The 22,152-nt window shown below is 42.8% G+C and overlaps 1 protein-coding gene across 6 annotated transcripts in view; it reads left to right on the plus strand.

Annotated features, from left to right (window-relative positions):
- SIPA1 (signal-induced proliferation-associated 1) overlaps positions 1-22,152 on the plus strand; it is a 108,769-nt gene that overhangs the window by 55,507 nt on the left and 31,110 nt on the right. For all 6 annotated transcript variants that reach the window (XM_088442526.1, XM_088442532.1, XM_088442530.1 and 3 more), the window contains exons 3-7: positions 11-135; positions 863-1,051; positions 10,411-10,585; positions 10,760-10,863; positions 11,344-12,141. In XM_088442526.1, coding sequence (XP_088298652.1) covers positions 11-135; positions 863-1,051; positions 10,411-10,585; positions 10,760-10,863; positions 11,344-12,141 — 1,391 coding nt within the window. The remainder of the gene's footprint in view (positions 1-10; positions 136-862; positions 1,052-10,410; positions 10,586-10,759; positions 10,864-11,343; positions 12,142-22,152) is intronic.

Genomic DNA, 22,152 nt, shown 5'->3' on the forward strand with positions numbered 1-22,152 from the left:
TTTTTGCTAGAACATCAGAACTTTTTTGGAGTTGATGAAAGACTGGGGCCTCTGGCCATAAGCTTGCGACGGGATGAGAGAGAAGGTGTCCAAGGAATGCAATATAATTATAGGATTATATTTCGAACAACTGAGGTAAAGTTTGTTATCTGTTTTCCTTTATTTTTACTATTGTCATTCAAAAATGCACTCACATAACCATAGTAATATTATAGATGTTTTTGTTTTGTGTTTGAAAAATGCAATAATTGGAAAAACCTCACAGAACTATAATGTTGGTTATTTGCTTGCAGTTAGTAGAAATTCAGAAACAGATCAAGGGGGAGATATGTCAAACCTTCTAAAGAGAACTAGTGAAGGTGTTTCCCATAACAACCAATCAAATTTTAGCTATCATTTACTACATTAATATAAAATGACACCTATAATCTGATTGGTTGCTACAGGCAACACCTCCAATTGTCCTCTTTAAAAGGTTTGATATATCTCCTCCCAAGTTTTAAGTTGATAACATCCATAGAAATGTCACACATCTCAGTTTATGACACTACAAGCTTATATTTTATATAGTATAATTTGCTATAATATTGCAATGTTAAGGTGAATGTTGTCCTAGGTCCTGTAAACATTTATTGGATTTATAGAGAAGTTTCACAGCAGTCCTACATAATTTAATAACTGTTTCTATAAAATCTGACTATTATGTCATCTTTCATATTCTGATTTTTCAGAAGTTGTAAAATGCCAGCTAGATCGTTACTACTGTCTACTTTCAGTGTTTATCATGTTGCCAAAGTTGTTTGCGTGTAGTGTGTATTTTTATTATTATTATTATTATTATTGCTTTATTTTCCATTTGTAGTTGAAGACTCTTCGAGGATCCATACTAGAGGAAGCCTTTCCTTCATCCATTCGACCAAACTCTTCAAGAGCTATATCCCCCAAAAAGCTTCTGGAATACATCGTGCCAGAAGTCAGCCTGCAAAATCTGCGATTGGCGTCCAACTCTCCCAAAGTGCCAGAAACGCTACTAAAGTTGGATGAACAGGGGGTAGGCGTGTAACTACATTTTTCTATCATGTTTCTAAAGTGCAAATTATTGCAGAGTGTTTTGTGTGTTACCTTGAATTTAACAGAATTGTAATGGATTGCTGATATTGCAATTGGGAATTTGCTTTTGCTTCCATTAAATGGTTAGGTATCTGACTTTGTGCTAGCCAGGGAATCAAAAGGTTCTTCTTCTAAATAATTTACATTGCACTGACATATTCATCAGCAATATAAAGTCAGAAAACTTTATGTAGAAACATCAGTCCCCATCCCATATTCTTACCCTCCCCCCACCCCCCAGCACCCTAGTTCATTGAGAAGCCAATAAACCTACTAGTTTGTTTTTGCACAGTGGGAGGAAACCAGAGAGCTCAGCTCAGAGGAAACCACACAAACACAGAGCGAGTGCAGAAAGTCAATGCAGACTGCACTCTGGTCAGAATGTCAGAAAAGGATTTACTGTGTGCAGTGCTTTTTTATATGAAAAAAGGTAGCAGTACTCAGACAATAATGGGGCTCTTTACTCTAATACAATGTTAATGGTGCTGATACAAGATTTACCTTATCTTCCCTACTCTGGACAAGTCTTCAGACACTTGCCTTATCCATATCTAAAATGACTAATGATTTCATCCTGCTTTCGGAATTAGTTATATTAAAAAAGATATATATACCAAAAAAAGAAAGGTCTGATAATGGGAATCGGTATGAAATACCGCCGGCCGCAATACCTAACCTCCCCCCCAAGTGAATAACCCTAATACCCCTTATAAGTGCCTAACCCTAACCCCCCCCTTCCCCGCTGCCTAAACCTAAGTCCCCCAGGGGGTGCCTTACCCTCCCTCCCCCTAGCCTAACCCTAACCCTCCTGGGGGGTGCCTAACCCTAAGTCCCCCCCCGGGTGCGCTACACCTAGTTCCTTCCAGCCGCGGCTGTCCGCTCGCAGTGCCCGGCATCCCCTCAATCGGGATGCCGGACGCCTGTCTCCCGGCATCAGGAAAATGACAGGCGTCTAGATTTAACCCACGTCGGGATAAAGCAGTCGGGAAGCCGGCTGTCAGGATCACGTCAGCCGGTTTCCCGATTGCATCCCCTGATAATGTTGTGTACCATGAGAAAAACCGCACTGGCTCTGTGAGACAGGAATGCAAACCATTGTGCCAGCCTTTACTGTGTTTGATCAGAGAGAGCATTTATCCTGTCCCAGCATAATTCCTTGGAATTGGATTGCTTCAGTTGCCAGTGCAAATGCCATATTGTTACAATGTACATATAAATTTCATGTTTTAGGTGTTACGCTGTATTTTTTTGTTTACTTTAAGTATTTGAGGATTTTCTTTTGTACACTAGGGTTTATGTGATTTTTTTGGACAATATATACTTAGAATGCACTTTAAACCTAATATCACAGATAACCGTAACATTGCCCCTCTTTGCGATACTATTTAAGCTGAATGTTGGAAGAGCTCAGCTTTCTCTGCCCAGAGCCCTCCATGATTCTACTCTCTCCTGGTGCCACCTGCAGATTACAATAGTTTATTGCAGTGAATAGCACATGTGTAAAGAATATAGGGTCTACTTCTCAAATGTAACAGAAAAATAAACCATTCCCTTTGCATAACAGAAAAAAAATCCTGTTTCCACCAGTGGCGGTTCCAGAGTTGGAAATAGGGGAAATTCAAATAGGGGAGCAACACCAACTGCCAGTGAGTCCCGCCGGCGATGTTTGGAAGGACACCTCTGGATCCGCCACTGGATGCCACCTAGAAACGCCCATGTAGCAACTGCAGATATAAATATGTTCGTGACAGTACATGTGCTGAAATGAGCTAAAAATTGCTAAATGCTGCCACATATGGCGCTGCTGACCACTAGTGGTACACGCATTGATTAGAGTTACTGTGGATTATACATAACTGAGTGCAAAATGTTGTCCCTTTTTCTATTATTCTAATTCTAGTATTAGTCATAACCAGCCAAATCCCACCATGCTCTAAGAATTAGCCAGGATTACCCTGCTGCTTATGATACCTAACACTAGAATCATGTCTGCACTGTACTCCCTATATCTCCTGAATTGGCAGGCAGCCTGCTGCTCATTGGATGCCACTCATTAAGAACCATCGGAAGTGGGTACCAGATTTAGAAGAAGGAGTCTGTATTACATGGATAGCTTTAACTATTGTTATTGCATGTTAACAAGCTGTAAGATAAATATAGTTTAAAAACAGAAAAATAGTGAAACAAAAACTGCACTGTAAACTGACGAAAGGTGAAGGGGCTAATTTGTGGCATTTCATGACAGATGAATCAACTGTAGCAAGTACTTGGAAAGGCTACAAGCAGCAAGGATCAGCACTGTCTTATATACAGGTTACATCCTCTTTTCTTCACTGCGGACCTGATCAAATACACGTGGCATTTAAAATACAAGTGATATCAAAAATAAAAAAACAATGAACTAACACATTGTGTCAGAGCATAAAACTTGAGCTATTCCAGTCAGGTGATGCATGAGAAATCTTTTGCTGAGCCATAAGCCTAACTACAGGGGTTGGGTGTCCATCATAGCACACTATAGTAAAAGGACAATTCGTAAAAATTATACATAAATTCCGGTATCAAATGGGATTAAAATTATTCTTGTTGAATTTGGCTACCTACTTTGACTTGTATATAAAAAGCTGAATTGTATCCATTATTATATTTTCCATTAGTTATATAAATCCAGACTATATTCATGAGTGTATATGTATACATATGTGTGTGTGTATGTATGTATGTATATATATATATATATATATATATATATATATATATATATATAATATAAATAATAAAAAAGTTAGCAAACGGTGCAAATAAAAGTCCTTCTTTAAAATGCTAAATAGCCCAAGTTTTGTCCAAATTTCTGTCAATATGACACTTATAGGTGTCAGTCTCCTATTGCCACTGGTTTAGCCCAGCACTAAACCAAAGCCTGAAATCTGTTATTAGATTTATTTGGCAATATTATACTATGGGCCTGATTCAGAGTTGTACACAAGCCTGATGGTTTGCCTACAATGCCAATGTTTGAAGATCTGCACATGTGCAGGATCTGTACTGTAAATGTACAGGTCTCTTTCTGCAGTGCCCGGATGCCGCAGCCTGATTGAAAGGTTGCGGCCATTTAGGGCAGAACATGGTGATGTCAGGCAGTGTCACAGAAAACGAGGATGTGTCAGCCCCATTTTCTGGGTGGGCTGAAGCCCAGTGGATGCATTTTTGCACACAGCTTCACTGGCTGCAGGTGTGTGAAAACACTAGTACTCCTGAGAAACCTGAAGATGGCCAAAGTTCATGCAGAGTGATTCGATGCTGCGTCCTCGGACGCATCAGCGGATCATGGAAGCAGACATTAGGCGTATATTTACAGAAGATGCCTCCTGACGCATTAGCATATTTTGGCATACTTGGACGCAGCAGCGATGCTAAAAGTGTACAACTCTGAATCAGGCCCTTAGAACTTGTTGCAGTAACGGGCAGGAATCAGTGGAATGATTTCAGATACTAATAACATAAGTGCCTGCAAACCTATCTAGAGTGTGGAAAATGCTATACATTTGGTACCTTTTTGCTGAGTACCGGCACCTTTTTCCATAGAAAAAAAGTTTTTGTGAATATAATAAATATATATATATATATATATATATATATATATATAGTAGTGAAAGGATAGCACTCAGGGTCTCAACAGTACTTCTAATAAATAACAGGCACAACCTGGATATATAGTCAACGTTTCAGATTCCTTTTTTGCCTGCCACGCCCACTGACCTCCACGCCTGGTGGGGGTTCTTTTGGAAGATCCAGGGTGGCACGTGTGGCTACCCCTAGGGGGGTTTATAGTTGGGCCTGCAACCGCGGACCCAATAGGGATAGGAGACCTAAGTTGCGGAAACAAAGAAGGTTTTCATTTGAAACTAACAATTCCAGCGGAGCGGCATCCTCCAGCGAACAGAATGTGCAGACAGGGCATCTCACCCCAACAGCCAAAGACCCCCTTTAGGGGTAGCCACACGTGCCACCCTGGATCTTACAAAAGAGATAGTATTCAAACTCTCATCACGTACTCTGACCAAAGATGATTTGAGTGTACTGAACAAGTGCTTGTCATTTGTGCCTACTCAGGCACCGGATTGTTTGCAGAATAAAGTGGACTTATTTAAATTTGACTGCCGCATGAGGCTAAAAGAGTTTATGGTCAATCTCCCATACAAACTGATATGCCTCCAATATACAAGAAATCGTCATTCATTCTTCAATCTTTCAATAGCAACATCAAAAGCTTTACCAACTATATGGATAATATGATTGATAGAAATACACCTTTGAAATGCACAACCAAGAAAAATTTAACAGCAGCCGAAAGACATGCACTCAAGAACCTGGGCTCCTACAGGGACATCACAATCTGCCCCGCCGATAAAGGTGGGGGGATAGTTGTACAGGACTTATTAGCCTATAAAGCAGAAATATACCAACAACTGTCAGATGGGAATGTATATGAACAGCTGACTACAGACCCCACCCCTTTGTTCATAAAAGAAGTGGATGAAATCCTCCAGATGGGAGTGGATAATAATAATATTGACACTAAGATTCACGATGCTCTAACACAAGATTGGCCCAAGATGCCGGTATTATACACCATACCGAAGCTACCTAAAAACGCTGTATCTCCACCTGGGAGGCCAATCATTGTGGCAAGAGAATCCCTATACTACAATATCTCGCAGTACTTAGACCACTACTTACAGCCGTTGATACAAAAAGAACCAACGTTCTTGAAAGACACCACCTCATTCATGCTTAAACTTCAATATCTTTCACCTTTACCTGCCAAATATCTCATGTGCACAATAGACGTCACAAGTCTATATACCAGTATCCCACAAACCCCTGGTATTGAAGCAGTCCACAGATACATTATGCATCTCCCTGTATACTCTGGTCCTGATGTAGATTTTTTCATCCAATTAGTACGCCTAATGCTAATGTGTAACTATTTTTTATTTGATGGTAAGATCTTCATCCAGCTCTCTGGATGCGCAATGGGCAGATGCGTGGCACCAAGTTTTGCCAATATTTATATGTTTGCTATTGAAAAAGACTTTTTACTTTCAGACTCAAGTATTGAACAACAGATAGTGGGATACTCACGCTACATCGATGACATCTGCTTGTTTTGGACAGGCACACAAGATACCTTCATTTCACTGATGTCAGATATTAACTCAAAGGAATCCCCGATCAAATTCACCTTTGAATCAAGTTATGACAACATACATTATCTGGACGTCACCGTTACTATGAATGACAACTTATAGTTACAGACATCCATATACTTCAAAAAGACAGACCGTAATACCGAACTACAGGCTGGGAGTCATCACCCCCTGTCCCTCAATAGGTCATTACAGTATACACAATTCTTAAGGATTATTCGGATCTGAAGTGACCCAGCTGATGCGACTATACAAATTGAGAGCATGCTGCTAAAATTCCTGAAAAGAGGATACCATTATAAAACTTTGAAAGCTGCCAAAGAAAAAGCACTTACAGTATCAAGGAATGAAGCACTAACCATTGCCAGAAGCAAGGACCAAGGTAACAGAATTGTGTGGACTCATAGTATCTACTGACCGACAGCTACCAGCATTACTAGGATCCACCATCTTACTATCATTCCAGCGAAGGAGAAATGTAAAAAACATTGTTGTGCACAATGACATCAGCAATTTCACTACCCCACGACCCACCGATTTCCTCACCAGGAAAGCTGGTAACTATAGATGCTTTGGGTGTACCACCAGTAGTTAACTTGAAATAGGTAACTCATTTGCACATCCAAGATCCGGCAAAATCTTTCAAATAAAATACCCAGTAACATGCACAAGTCGCTACGTTGTATATTACATCAAATGCCCTTGTAGCCTACTGTATGTGGGCAAAACCACTAGACAGTTGAAAGAACGGATGTCTCAACACAGGTCCAGCATACGAGCGGCTATTGAAGGAAAGAACTCTGACCAGCCGGTGGCACGCCACTTCCGAGATTTTCAACACAATCTTGCTTCTATCCGGTATAAAATTATAGACTGGATCCCACCCAATCCAAGGGGAGGCAATCATGGACGTGTGTTATTGCAAGCCGGAGCTAAATGGATACATATCTTACAAACTGTTCACCCGCTGGGCCTGAATCAAATTCTACCTCTTACCTGCTAATGTTTGTCGTTGTACATTTTTGCCTCCATAGTTCCTTTTTGATCTTTTTCTTTGAGAGTGCATTAATAATATTTTTTCCATAGCTGGAATTATTCTATTGTATAGGTGATATATTCATTATTTCCCTAGTAGTTTGTTACACTTAGTTAATTTATGGTCAGTACCATATATTTTGGAGTGTCCAGCACCCAGATCCATTTTACATGGTTCTACTTGATTGTGCATATTTAACATTTATCCCTATTGCATACAATGTGGTTGATGTGTGTGCGCCTCTGAGTAGCCGCTGTAATGTTCTATAAGTTTATCTGTAGCTGCTGCTCTTTATGTATGATTATGCCTCCGTTTTTTATATAGTTTTTTAATTTAGTTTCTTTTGTCACTATGGTAATGGTATGCACAGCCCTAACCACACCTTCCTGCTGGATCCCGGGTGTCGTCGCTTACTGATGATGTCACCAGGACTCCAGTGTGTGTGGCAGGGGCGGGAACTTGACTCTCACTTGGTGGATACACAGGTATTTATGTCTCTATTTGTTCATTGTACTGCATGTCTTGATAAAAGAGCCAACGCTTTGAAACATTGACTATATATCCTGGCTGTGCCTGTTATTTATTAGAAGTCCTGATGAGACCCTGAGTGCCATCCTTTCACCACTGTATATACTATATCTATCTACCAGAGAGGCACCTAGGCATGCTGTGGAGGCTGGGGTGAGTGCCGGATTATCATCATATATATATATATATATATATATATATATATATATATATATTCGTCTTTGCTGCAGTTGCACCAAACAGCCCCTCTGCTAGCGCTGGGCATCTTTTTTGTGTCTTTTTTTGCCGAAAATGCGCCTGAGTCGCAATGTGATATGTGATACTTGTACATCTGAGTCTCTCAATCAGCATACGAAGTTTTACGATACAGTGGCCGCAGCTTTTTTCCACACCAAGTTCCATTTAGTCTCAGTTGCACACAGATATACCAGTGTCACATACAGTATCAAATTAGCACAGTCTCCCAGTGTGTCCTACGCTAGCAGAGATGCAGGGACCTGGCGGCTCACTCACTCCAGGCATATTGTACTGGGTGGCGTAGATAAGTAAGTACACATCTGTATTCAGGACGGACCGCGATTAAGAGATACAGCTATCAGGAGCTCACACTCTAAGGGTGAGGCAGCAAGTGGATACCATCATATCCCTAAAAATGGCCTAAAAATTGCATGAACTATATGTCAATAAAGATTATTTTAAATATATATTTTATACAATGAAAACTATTGGAATAACAGAGAAGTGCATGTTTTGTTGGGTGTATGCAGCGTGAGGGTCTTGATTCAGGATCTAGCAAGTGGAAACCATACCTCTTCAGTCCTCTATCTGGAGTTTAAAGAAGTTACCCAGAGATACAAAAAGGTGTGAACTATTAAGGTCCAGTGGTATATGGTACATATGAAATATTGACATTGAATTATACTTTGAACCCATTTACATAGTCACCTTATTTGGTGCCCCTTTGGAATAGTTGTATATACACTAAAGTGCCAAAAGTCATGAGTTAGTAGTATGTAAAGGTAGTGACATCACCGGTACTGTGACGTCTTGGAAATGTCCAGACCTGTATCACTTGTAATCTGACATCTCGTAAGTCAGTTTGAACACCGGGTATGCTGCTGGCAAGGTAACGTGAATTATTGGAGTTTGTACGGGGCATGATAGTGGGTGCCCAATGGATGGGACATTCTATTTCCGAAGTAGTGCGGATATTCAACATACCTCAATCTATGGTGTCATGTGTGTAGTGGGAATGCCTCAAGGAAGGCAGTACCACCAACTGTGGACACCACAGTGGCTGACTATGGGTGCTTAATGATCGCGACCAGCGTAGTCTGGCTAGAATTGTCATGGTAATAGACAAGCAACACTGTCTCAAATCACATCCACATTCAATGCAGGAAGTACCTGATGCATATCCAGCAGGTGATTGCAATGTTCTTTAACTTCCATGGGATATTGGAGCAGCAGACCCACCAAAGTGTCTGTTAACACTACGACACTGGACACAGTGCCTCACCTGGGCTTGTGATGTCACTAGTTGGACTCTGGAGCACTGGCATTATGTGGCATGGCCCGATGAGTCATGGTTGATTTTGGCTGATTGTACGGTTTTGGCTGATTGTACGGTTTAGGTGTGGTGCAGACCCCATGAGGCCATGGACTCCAGTTGTCAAGAAGGCATCATGCAGACTCGTGGTGGTTCGATAGTGGAGTGGGGTGTGTCCATGGGGCATGGGTAGGGTCCACTTGTCCGCCTGAACACGTCATTGACCAGTAACCGCTACGTTGAATTGTTTGATGATCATTTGCAGCCTTTCATGGACTTCATATAAGCCCACAACGATGTCATTTTCCAGCAGGATAATGCACTGTGTCATCTGTTACAAGTTGTCCAGAATTGGTTTGAGCATTCTGGAGAAGTACGCCAAATGATGTGGCAACCATGTTTGCCCGACATGAACCCAATCGAGCAATTATGGGACGTGCTGGAGAGGTCTATTCGCAGCCAAGATCCTGCACCTACAAATATCAGGGAGCTGTGGGAAGTTATCTAAACGACATGGGTCTCCAGGGGTCTTCCGTCTACTTGTGGCATCAATGCCAAGTTGCTGGGCTAGAGGGGTTCCTGCACGATACTATTTATTACTATTTATTTATTACCAGTTATTTATATAGCGGACACATATTCCGCAGCGCTTTACAGAGAGAATATTTGTCCATTCACATCAGTCCCTGCCCCAGTGGAGCTTACAATCTATGTTCCCTACCACATGCTCACACACATACACATTAGGGTTAATTTTTGTTGGGAGCCAATTAACCTACCAGTATATTTTTTTGGAGTGTGGGAGGAAACCGGAGTACCCGGAGGAATACCACGCAAGCATAGGGAGAATATACAAACTCCACACAGTTAGGACCGTAGTGGGAACTTAGCATCTATCCCATGACCTTTGGCACTTCATGTGGGTGTGTATGTGTTTTGTGGTTTTATTTGTTTTATCTCTACCTCTTTGGTTCCAGCTCAGCTTTCAGAGAAAGATTGGTATTTTGTACTGCCGGAGTGGACAGGCCTCTGAGGAAGAGATGTATAACAATGAGATGGCAGGACCAGCACTTCAAGAGTTCCTGGGCCTATTGGGGGATAAAGTCAGACTTAAGGGGTTTGACAAGTACCGAGCACAGCTGGACAACAAAAGTAAGAGATCCGTCTCTTCACATACTGACAGGCAAATACTCATTGCCTTCTGTTCTTTTTACTTTGCCATTACATTCACTCTTAGGTTTAACTATTATGATTTTTGTTAATGTATTTTTCACATGCAAGTTAGTGTGTAACTTCTCCCACTCATTGCACTCTACTTGTTAACAGCTGACAGTACGGGTACGCACTCTCTTTACACTCGCTACCAAGACTATGAAATCATGTTCCATGTTTCAACAATGCTTCCATTTACTGCAAACAACAGTCAGCAGGTAATTAGCATAAACAATCATGGTTGTGTTGATAGTGATCAGTGCAAGTATATTTCTGTCCTCCAGTGATGTAGTTTACACTAATAAGGCACAGAGAAAAAAATGGTTGGAAGAGTATGCCAGCAATGTTAGTGTGCTTGTTTGTCCAGCTACTGTTTTAATAATACTTTTTAAAAAATGTATCTTCATTTTAAAAGTGGACTTCCTTTTCTTAATGTGGTATGCCAACTAGTGTAGACAGATACATTACTTAAATGATGCAACAATATGTATCTTTTGTCTTGTTTTGCACATTTGTATTAGCTTATTCAACTGCTCTAACAATGTAGATATTGTTATATTTACATTATTTTTAGTGTTATTTAACATATATATATATATATTTGATTTATATTGGATTTATATTGTGTTTGTTTTGGGTTTTCTAGATTGTTTTTATTCATGTTTCTTTTCTAAACTATACCACTTCCTTTTTTCCAGTTGCTCCGCAAGAGACATATTGGTAATGACATTGTGACGATAATTTTCCAAGAACCAGGTGCCCTACCCTTTACTCCCCAGACTATACGGTCACATTTCCAGCATGTTTTCATTGTGGTCTGCGCTCACAATCCGTGCACTCCTCACACCACCTACACTGTTGCTGTTACCCGCACAGCTGACACACCACCCTTTGGTCCTCCTCTGTCTACTACTCTATTCCGACACTCACCTGAACTTAGGGATTTTTTGCTCTCCAAAGCTGTAAATGGTGAGAATGCAGCCGAGCGTGGTGGTAAGTTTCTGGCCATGGCCACACGAACCAGAGAAGAATACTTAAGGGACTTGGCTTGCGATCATGTTACCACCACTACTTTGGATTCATGCTCCTCCAAACTAGCCATATTAAGTCTTTCTAAGAAAAGAGACCGGGCTGGTAGCACTGGCCCTGGGGACAAAGCTGGAAAAGGAACTCGTTGGGCGTACACTGTTCCTCCAGAATTCCATAGCTCCGGAGCCTTGGTGTGGACAGTTAAAGCCATCAATGTCTGCATTCCTGAAAGTGTCTACATGCTGGGGATTTCTTCTGAGATGCTTGTGCTGGTAGATCCAAAAAAGGAGCGGGAGGGAGCAGTATGCTTTCACTGCTCATGTAGAGATGTACTTGGGTGGACATATTCTTCTAAAGGGGGACTGGACCTGTACTATGGACGTGCTGGAAGACTGTCACTTTGTCCAATTGCAAACAGTGACAGTGAGGTGGAAGAAGAGGTGAATCACATTGTCAAGAGGCTGCAGGTGAGAAAGAGGGTAACAAAGAATGTGTAATGTAGTGAAAGTGCTTGCTGTAGCTCAGTGAAAAGTGGCCCTGTGAAATAGGTGTAGATGGGGGTATAACGACTAAAATGGTAAGAGTATGATGGTCTATGGAGCTGAAGAGTGGCCATGACTGGTAGAGAGAGAAGAATCATGGCATGTGGAACAATAATAGGAAGATTCAATGTTTGATACATCAGGATCCTTAGAGTCATAAATGCCTGAAGTGTTGCAGAATAATGATAAAGTAACGGGGATGTTGGCCGGGCATATGGGTAGTCAGATAGAGAAAGAGCAGCGTGATCACTTGCGGGTTCAGGTTGGTGTAGTGTAGTCCGAAGATAAATTCACAGACAGACCTATAGCTGTCATCTTCTGACCCCTTTTTCCACCATACCCCATAATGATCCGATTGCTAATGTTGATGCATTCCTTATTTGGCTTCACATTCATTTTAGGGCCACACATATTTCAATATTGGGTCGATTGTAATGACCAGCTTGATCATGGGGAAACAGAGTATGTTTGGATTAAAAAAGTAGGCAGGAGGTTCAAAATATATTTTTTGGCATAGAGAAATTTTAATTTCCCTGACTTTAGAAGTATTGGGCATATTTATTATAAAGAAAAATACAAATCTCAGGCAAGAACTGGGGCTTATAACTGTTGGTTAAAGTCGCACAAGTGTGTCCCACATCAGGGTCCAAATCAGTGGCGTATCTATAATGGGTGCAGTGTGTGTCGGGCACACGGGTCCAGGGGGGCCCCGCACCGCCCACACTGCACCCATATTATTTTAGACTTACCTGTCCGTGGTCCCACGTCGGGTGTCTGTGCTGCTCATAACACCGGAAAATGGCCGCTGCGGCCATTTTTCCGGTGTTCTGCGCATGCGCAGTAGACTCCGGGCACTAGATTGTGCCCGGAGTCTACTGCGCATGCATAGAACGCCGGAAAAATGTCCGCCACGGCCATTTTCCGGCGTTCTGCGCAGTAGACTCCGGGCACCCTCTAGTGCCCGAAGTCTACTAAGGCTCCGGTGGCTGGCTAGCCGCGTAGTTCTGCGCAGTAGACTCCGGGCACCCTCTAGTGCCCGAAGTCTACTAAGGCTCCGGTGGCTGGCTAGCCGCGTCAGTCGGCTGCCGGCCACCGGGGAGGGAGGAGGGGGCCCCGCACAGGGAGTGCACACGGGCCCCCTCCTCTCTTAAGACGCCCCTGGTCCAAATCCCTGTTGCCGGGTCCAACACTGTCATCTCACAGCCATCCGTGTCCCTCCTGGTCGCTTGTGGCATCACTGAGGGCTGTGGTTACTTATCTGCATGCCCTGCTCTTCCAACTAGGGTCCTGTAACTATTGTCACATGCTCTTCCCATCTAGGAGCGCCCTACTTAAACCTGGACCTGCACTAGGTACTTTACCAGAACAATTTTCTCCGTAGAGATCAGTACCCCGGGTCCTAGTTCCATTTGTGTTCCAGGCATTAGTCCCCTGTATTGCTAACATCATTCTGCACTTGTTCCAGTTACCAGTCTCCAGTATTGCTAACATCATTCTGCACTTGTTCCAGTTACCAGTCTCCAGTATTGCTAACAGCATTATGCACCTATTCCAGCCATAAGTCTCCAGTATTCCTAACAGCATTATGTGCTTGTTCCAGTTAACAGCTTCTAGCATTGCTAATAGCATTTTGCGCCAGTTCCAGAGGGTGCCTCACAGCATTCATGACCTGATTCAGACCCACTCGCTAGGATGTGTTCGCTCGTAGCCAGATGATTTTCGCATTGTGTGAATGTGTACGCATCGCAGAGATCGGGATGCGTTCGCTCGCTGCGCATAGACAGCCCAGCAAAGTGAGTGATAGGAGAAGCCATTTGTGGGTGGTGACCGGTGCTGGACATTAAAAACAGGGGAGTGGAGGTGCTAACGCAGGCGTGCCAGAGCGTCTTAATGCCGTTTCAGAGGCGTGCATAATTTAGAGCTAGCGTCATAGTACACGTCACCTGGCTGGTTTTTACACTGAAGTGCTCGCAGTGCTTGCGGTAGGGTCATGGTCAGCCACAAGCGGTGCGTTCGCATCCGATGTTACCCGATGTACCGATGGTTGCATACACTTCCTGGAGATGACGTGCGCAAAACAGGCTGGTCGGCGTCTTCATACACAAAGCGATTGCACGCCAAGACATAAGCGTGCTAATGCCTTGCTGTGCAATCGCCTGCCTTCCCAAATTTGCGTACGCATCTAGCGCGCGGGTCTGAATGAGGTGCTCAGTTCCAACATCACCTGCAGTCCACTTCTATTGTGCATCTCAGCTGTCCTCCTATCACCATTTCAGGATTCTGACAGCAGAAGAGCCTTATAGGATAAAACAGGTATTATTTAAATAAAGCATTTTTTCCTAAGTAATATTGATATATAATTTTGAAAGTCTATTGTCATATTTATTTTTATTTTATTCCTATTGTCACTTTTATTGAAAGTGGAACTAGAAGGTCAAGCCTACACTTCCATTTCACTTCACATGTGTAATAGGTGGAGCTGGGTCACACATACATGTGAGGTATACATGCTGTGCTGGAGAGGCAGACATTGGAGATGCATTCCTGTTGTTCACAATAATATCAGTCCATCATGGCATACAAATAAGTGGCAGAGCCCAGCCAATGGCATATGACTTGCACCATCTCTCTTTGGGCTAGGGACGGCATACAGCGTGGGGGGGAATAAACTGGCTTCTTGCACCTTACATGAGCACTAGTGTGTAGGGGGGGAAACAGTCGGGAAGCCAATGGACGGATTCCTGACCGCCGGCTTCCCAACTGTATAATGCGGGCAAGGGTTAAATGACAGGCGTCGAAATCCCGATGACGCCGTCTGGGGTGGGTTAGGTTTAGGGTTCCCGGGGGGGACTTCGGGTTAGGCACCCCCCCGGAAGGTTAGGTTTAGGCTAGGGGAAGGGGGGTTAGGGTTAGGCACCCCCGGGGGGAGGTTAGGGTTAGGCACCCCCCCGGGGGACTTAGGTTTAGGCGGCGGGGAAGGGGCGGTTAGGTTTAAGCACCTCTAAAGTAGGGTTAGGGGGGGAAAATAGGTTAGTGAATACTTACCTTGGGACGATCGGGATTTTCATCCTTGTCGGGCTGCCGCTGTCGGGATTTGAACCACCTGTAGGAGAGTTAGTATGCAATTTATTTTATATTGCATATTGCTTTGATGCTTTACCACTAATAGCTGAATATATTATATTTTGAGGTAAATATGCAGGTTATTGTTTTTACTCCTCCCATTATATTTGCTAAAGCTCTCTCGTTTTTGTGTCATTGGGGCCCCGCCCCCTGCTACCTAAAGCCTCAATTAGCAGCAGTGTGGTTCAGGGCCATGGAGATGTGATTCCCCCTGTCCCCAAGAGTTTAGCCTACTGTCTCGTGACTTAGGGAGTGCTCCCTGAAATTTGGGAGTCTGCCGGACATTCTGGGAGAATAGGAAACTAAGCTAACTTTATTTTGAAATAGCAGGGAAATAACAATGGTCTACCTTATTTTTGGGTGCTTGTTTTGTTTGTATAATGTGTAACAGAATTGTGTTATAATTAAGTCTAGTGGTTATGTTTTCAATTATTGGCAAGTATACTAATGGAGAGAGTGACACACAAGTGGTATAGGCATGCATGAACTGATGGCATTAAGGTTATGATGGAAACCATTTGTATCAACTGTCCTCATGATCAAACAACACTCTGACAGGACAAGCAACCAATCAGCTTCTAACTGTAAGGTTACAGACTGTGCTAGATAAATGATAGCTAGAAGCTGATTGGTTGCTACAGGTGGACAACTTCTACACTTTTTCTCTCCCCAAGGCTTGATACATCTCCCTTAGTTACATTGCGCCCTTGCGCAGTAACTATGTAGCTTAGGAATGAAATGGTGTGGCCTGTGAACCTGTCCTCCAGCATTTATCTAAGCGTGCTCTTTACAGTCTATGCTGTCTGCTGCTTCGACTTCCTCTCTACCTCGCTGCTTTCCTGGTAGGCTGGAGGAAGCGGGCCTGGACAAGAACATGCTGTACTATAAGCGTCTAGCTCTAGAATAAATAGTATCCCAGAAGAAGAGCAATTCTTTATATGTATTTTGCTGACTACATGCTGCAGAAAGCACTATGTAGTAATGCAATCATGACATCAGTTAGCCTAAGAGCGTGTCCTCTTGTAACAGTTACGGTACATCTTTCATTTATGTAGCCCAGACAAGTTTTGAATTTGCTATAATAATCACACAAGCAATGCAGTTTATGAGACAGTAGATGGAGCTATTGAGCATACACCAGTTACTGCTTCTGTCCCTGTTAGATGTACTTATGGAGATCTGTTCCTATGGCCATGTGTAAGTCTGTGCACATGGTACTGGTGTTGTGCTGCGCTTCATTTTCAGACTTTCTGTAGTGAGAAGGAAGCTGAAGAAAAGGCTCACTGATGTCTTGTCACATTTATTGATGTATTCACCAAATACATGAAGTTGGATAATATAAGTAGATTTTATTTTCCCTTTTCATCCCTTTGACAGTGATTTATTTTGTAAATCAAGTCTTATTTATCAACTATTATGATTTAATTAATGAATGCAGTCTACCATAACACTGGGGTTTTATATAGACAACAATGTAATACAATATGGAAGTGGTTCCCAAACTGGTTGCCATGGGGTACCTGCGTTGGTGCCACAGAGTTTGTGGTCCAGGACCAAATTATATTTATGGTCAATGTAACTGGCAGCTACCAGCACTGGTTTTACCTTTCATAAAATATGTGGACAAAGAGAAGTGCAGCCATGTCCACCACCACAGGACGGGATGACAGCTAAGCATAGTTTGCTTCATTTAATAATCTTTGCTGAATTTCTCAGTAAGAGACATTAGGCCTAGGGGTGCCATGAAATAAATGCTGATACTCTAGAGCGCTGTGATTTAAGAAAGTTTGGTGACCACTACATTATAGTATTACATGCCACTGCTAAACAGTAACTGCAAACCGAGATACAGTAGGATTACATTTGTTTCATACAGCAAGAAGAGCTATACAAAACATGCACTATTTTTAACATAAACTCTGTATTGCTTGTAACATAAGATCTTGTGAAGAAGACTCACTGAAATGCTTATGGCCCTGGCTGTAGTGTTGACTCCTGCCCTAAGTGTACTGCTCCCTCTGCTGATTTCTGGCATCTCCTTTGGTCATGTCCTAGAGTCACTCTGTTTTGGACTAGAGTGGTTGATTGTGTACGGAACACGGGTGTTCATGTTCCTTTATTGAACCCATGTATCTGTTTGTTTGGTCTGGATTTGGAAGAGTCACTTTCTATTCCCCTCCGATTATATGTCCAGTAACCAAAAAATAAATTGTGTCTGGTCAGTTCACAAATTGAGTCGGCTGGCGCACAAACTGAAAGATTATCTGCACTGTTGTGTACATATATGAATTATTATCAGACTTGCCTACTGTCCTGGGGTGGGCCGGGCGGGAATGCTCCCGAATCTCCTGTGGCGATCCCACACGCCCATAAGAGTATTCAAGTCTCCCGCACGTGCCTGGTGCAGCCCGCTCCCCAAGTAAAGTTGGTGGTCTGGGCAGGCCAATTACGCCATTTGCGATGAATTGCATTATCATAGCCCCCCCACGGGCTTTACAATGCCTGTAATCTTGAGGGGTCGGCCAGGAAGTTGGCAAGTGTGCTTATTATATAAATCTGTGAGTCAGCCAAGCAGTAAAACTGTTATATTACAACACAAAGATAAAAAGTACATTCACACCTGAGCTGCACCCGTCTCAGTTGCCTATTTCCTTATTTACCGAACGAAGGTAAGCCGGGCGCAGACAGCCACGGAGGGGGGAGGGTTAGGTTTTAGGGCTCCCGGTGGGGGACTTAGGGTTAGGCACCCCCCCCGGGAGGGTTAGGTTTAGGCTAGGGGAAGGGGGGATTAGGGTTAGGCACCCCCGGGGGGAGGTTAGGGATAGGCACCCCCCCGGGAGACTTAGGTTTAACGCCGGCAGCGGCAGCCCGACGGATGAACAGATCCTGGCAGCGGCAGCCCGACAGCGCTGGAAATCCCGATCGTCCTGAGGTAAGTAATAACTAACCTAACTCCCCTAACCCTCCTTATGGGTGCCTAACCCTAACCTCCCCCCCCGAGTGCCTAATCCTGATCCCCCCTTCCCTGTTGCCTAAACCTAAGTCACCCGGGGGGTGCCTAACCCTAAGTCTCCCCCGGGGTGCCTAACCCAAACCCTCCCTCCCCCTAGCCTAACCCTCCCGAGGGGGTGCCTAACCCTAAGTCCCCCCCCAGGAGCGCTAAACCTAACCCTCCTCCAGCCCCCCCCCACGGCTGTCCGCTCGATATAGACACCTGTCATTTAACCCATGCCGGGATAAAGCAGTCGGGAAGCCGGCTGTCGGGATCATGTCAGCCGGTTTCCCGATTGCATCCCGCGGTAACACCTACTGCACCCCAATAAAGTGCTGATATGAGTAAAAGAAAAAATTTATGTTTTAAGGTTTATCTGCTGCTTGTTCTTTAGCCAACATCACAGGTAAATATGCAGATCTCTCACCAGCTAATGCAGAGACTATTTAAAATGTCAGAGATGCAACACTTTAAATGGCTTTCTACACCCCCACAACTATATTACATCAAGGGACAAGCTGTCACACACACATCATTGGGGAGTTGTACTTCTATTTTTCTGGACTTGTCACTATTTGTTATTGTCTTCTCAAACAAGTTTTCTTATTACAAAATATATTGAGTACTCTCCTATATTATCTATATATTTGAAAGAATGGGCAATAGCTATAACCCTTTCAGAAACAGTGATTATATATATATATATATATATATATATATATATATATATAGTGTGTGTGTATATGTGTGTGTGTATATATGTATGTAAAAGCCGTGTATGTGTGTATATATATATATATATATATATATATATATAATATTGTATGAGAGTGGTTGTGTCTAACCTGAATTGCCCACATTCTGGTGGGATCAACCCACTCCGGGGGAGGCTGGAGTGAAACCTGTGGCTTCTGCATTAGCAGTGGAGGTGTTGAATTCCAGGTTTTCATGTTTACACAGACCCAGCTGGAATAACCACTGGAGCACAGGAAGGGTTTAAAACTCACACACCTGGTGCTCCTTGCTCCTGATGTCAGACAAACTGGCCAGGCGATAGGCTGGGAGGGGGGTGGTCAGCATTAGGGTGCCAGGACCTGGAAGGTCCACAGATATTGTGACTGCTGACCGTGAAGCACAAGGAGTGCTGGAATATTTACTTTTATGTCAATTGCTTATTTTTTATTATGTTCCTGTGTGTGTCCAGGCCTATGCTCACGTATGCTAAGGTGCAGTGTTTGCTGCCATGAAAAGCAACTGCTTTACCAAGTACCTGCCTGTCTGGAGTCCTCATTTCTATACCCCATGTTACAATATATATATATTTCTCAGTAAATATATTTGTAATGGGGCTATTGTAATGAAATTTTCACCAAATGTCAGCAACAACCCATGCAATCCACACATGCAAAGAAATCAAACCATAGATGTCCATAAATTAAGTTATGTGTAATAATGTGAAATTACACAGGGAAAAACTATTGAACACACGAAGAAAAGGAGGTGCAAAAAGGCATAGAAAGCCAAGACCACAGCTGAAATCTATTAGTAATTAGAAAGCAATCCTGTCCCTGGTCAGTGCAAATTAATATAAGCTGTTTCAGTCTCAACTGATGGCCTATAAAAAGGTGTCTCATTACCAAGGTGTCACACAAGAAATATCTCATGATGGGGTGCTTCCATAGTAACACAGCTGTCCATTAGTGCATAAACTCCATGAATTTTAAAGGAAGGAGCACTCACCACGTTCACCGTATCAAAAAAAGACCCATTTAATAGCCAACATAGAACATATTCCATTTTCTGTATCCAAACAATATTATAACTGTGGCATCTTGGTACAGGCATTGCGGCAAAATTATAAATTATAATTGTAAAATAGAGCTGTGGCTGGCGTGTGGACATAATGTATATTTGACACATCTTGATTACAGTTCGCTATTGAACCGAAATGTTGATGAAATTGATAAGTATCGATGTTTGAAAAATAATTTTGCCTGTACCAAGATGCCACAGTTACATTGTTTGGATACAGAAAATAGAATGTTTATATATATATATATATATATATATATATAATGTGATATCTTGGGTGTACTTAGCTCGGCAGAGGGTGGATTGGTGCAGTGTTTAGGTGCTTAATGAGGGTCCACACACAGCTTTCAAGTAAATAAATGATGCTTTACTTTCCAGCATGGAAAGTCAGGAAACAAACAGAAAATAATAAACAACCTAGCCCCTATTTAGGGCATCTAACTCACTTCTTGAACCCTCTCTATAAGGGTGCAGCTAATCTGCCAATAAAGTCTCTCACAGTCTCTTTGCCTTCCCTGTATCCTCCAGGTATACAGTAGGTCCTGGCTTCCTCAGCCTACAGCCCCGCTACTTCAATGTCACACAGTCTGAGAGGTTTATGGTCCCCCCTTGCCTCCTCCAAGGTCCAGACACAGGCCTCCTGGCCCCCAATGGCTCACTTAGCTTCACTGGGCTCTTTGGCTGCCACAGTCCCACATAGACTGTTTCCAACAGCAGCCTGACTGGTCTGCCTTCTCATCAGCCCACACCTGAGCTCTCTCCACAAGGCAGCTATTAGGCATCTTCCCACAATGCTTTTCTACTCTGTGTGGGTGGATCTGTCCTGCCCCACACAGAATCAGCTGCTCACCAGTGCCATCTCTGGTGATACTGCCACAATATACATATATATATGTAGGGCATAACGATGGGTTTCGTTCTGATCTAAATGAAATAGTACACACACTTGACCGTTTGAGTGAGTACAAATGAACACACTTTATTTACAACTAAGAAACAAATAACTAACTTACAAAGTATACAGTATACTCAACTTTTGCCTATGTATTCTATTCAGATGACATCGGTAGTTCATCATCTTCAACATAAGATGTATTTCATCTTCTTCTGGGGAGCCCTCGTTTCAATAACGCCCAGGCAGTTCAATATACATTGCAGGCTCCCTACTGCAGTCTCAGGTCCATACACGAGCCAAAGAGCCTTTGTCTAGGTCCTTGTTTTATATACCCTAGTATATGGGTGTTGGCGTTCCGGATATTAAGCCCATATTAGTTACAAACTGGGTGTCAAGCACTGATTGGTAGAACACAGCATGAACCATACTTATCTCTTGCACATGCTCTGTAAGCACTAAGATATACTCAGACAAAGAAATACAGTAATGACGTGTCCTAATGTCTGGAGATAAACTCTTCCAAAGCCCCTTTGTATAGACTAACCCATAATGCATAGCGTCTCTACACAATTTACAATGGTCACCCCACTGGAATGTGGCTAACTGTCTACTGATAACACATATAAGCCATGAGTTGCTCATGCTACATCTACTAATAGTAACAGGTACAAGTTGGCCCCTCAAGTTATGGCTTGTTTGACCTAAAAAGGTTATCTGACCAGTATGTGAATAGACTGGTTGAATACAATCTCTTTCAAACCTCAATGGGGACTAGTAAAGGTTGTGTGTTACAACTTATATGCCCATGTAGAAATGACTTATTTAACCCACTAGTTACGTTATATATATCACACCCTGATGACAAGGCCATTCCGGCCTTGAAATGTCGGCTTAATAAAAAGTTATTACACTTTGAATAAGTCCGGATGAGTGCCTCCTGCTTCTAACTGTAGGAGAACTGCTTGGTATAGATCACCCCTAGGAAGGCACCACGGCAATAACCATTGTGATACCCAGAGTGCCCATCCACATGCTGCTATATATCTCACAAGACCTGTGAGTGCCGCTGCTATGTACCGTATTGATTAGGAATTTTTTCATACTACTGATGGCA

This window comes from Taudactylus pleione, unplaced genomic scaffold (assembly GCF_031769625.1).
Source record: "Taudactylus pleione unplaced genomic scaffold, aTauple2 ptg000313l, whole genome shotgun sequence".
NCBI lineage: Eukaryota > Metazoa > Chordata > Amphibia > Anura > Myobatrachidae > Taudactylus > Taudactylus pleione.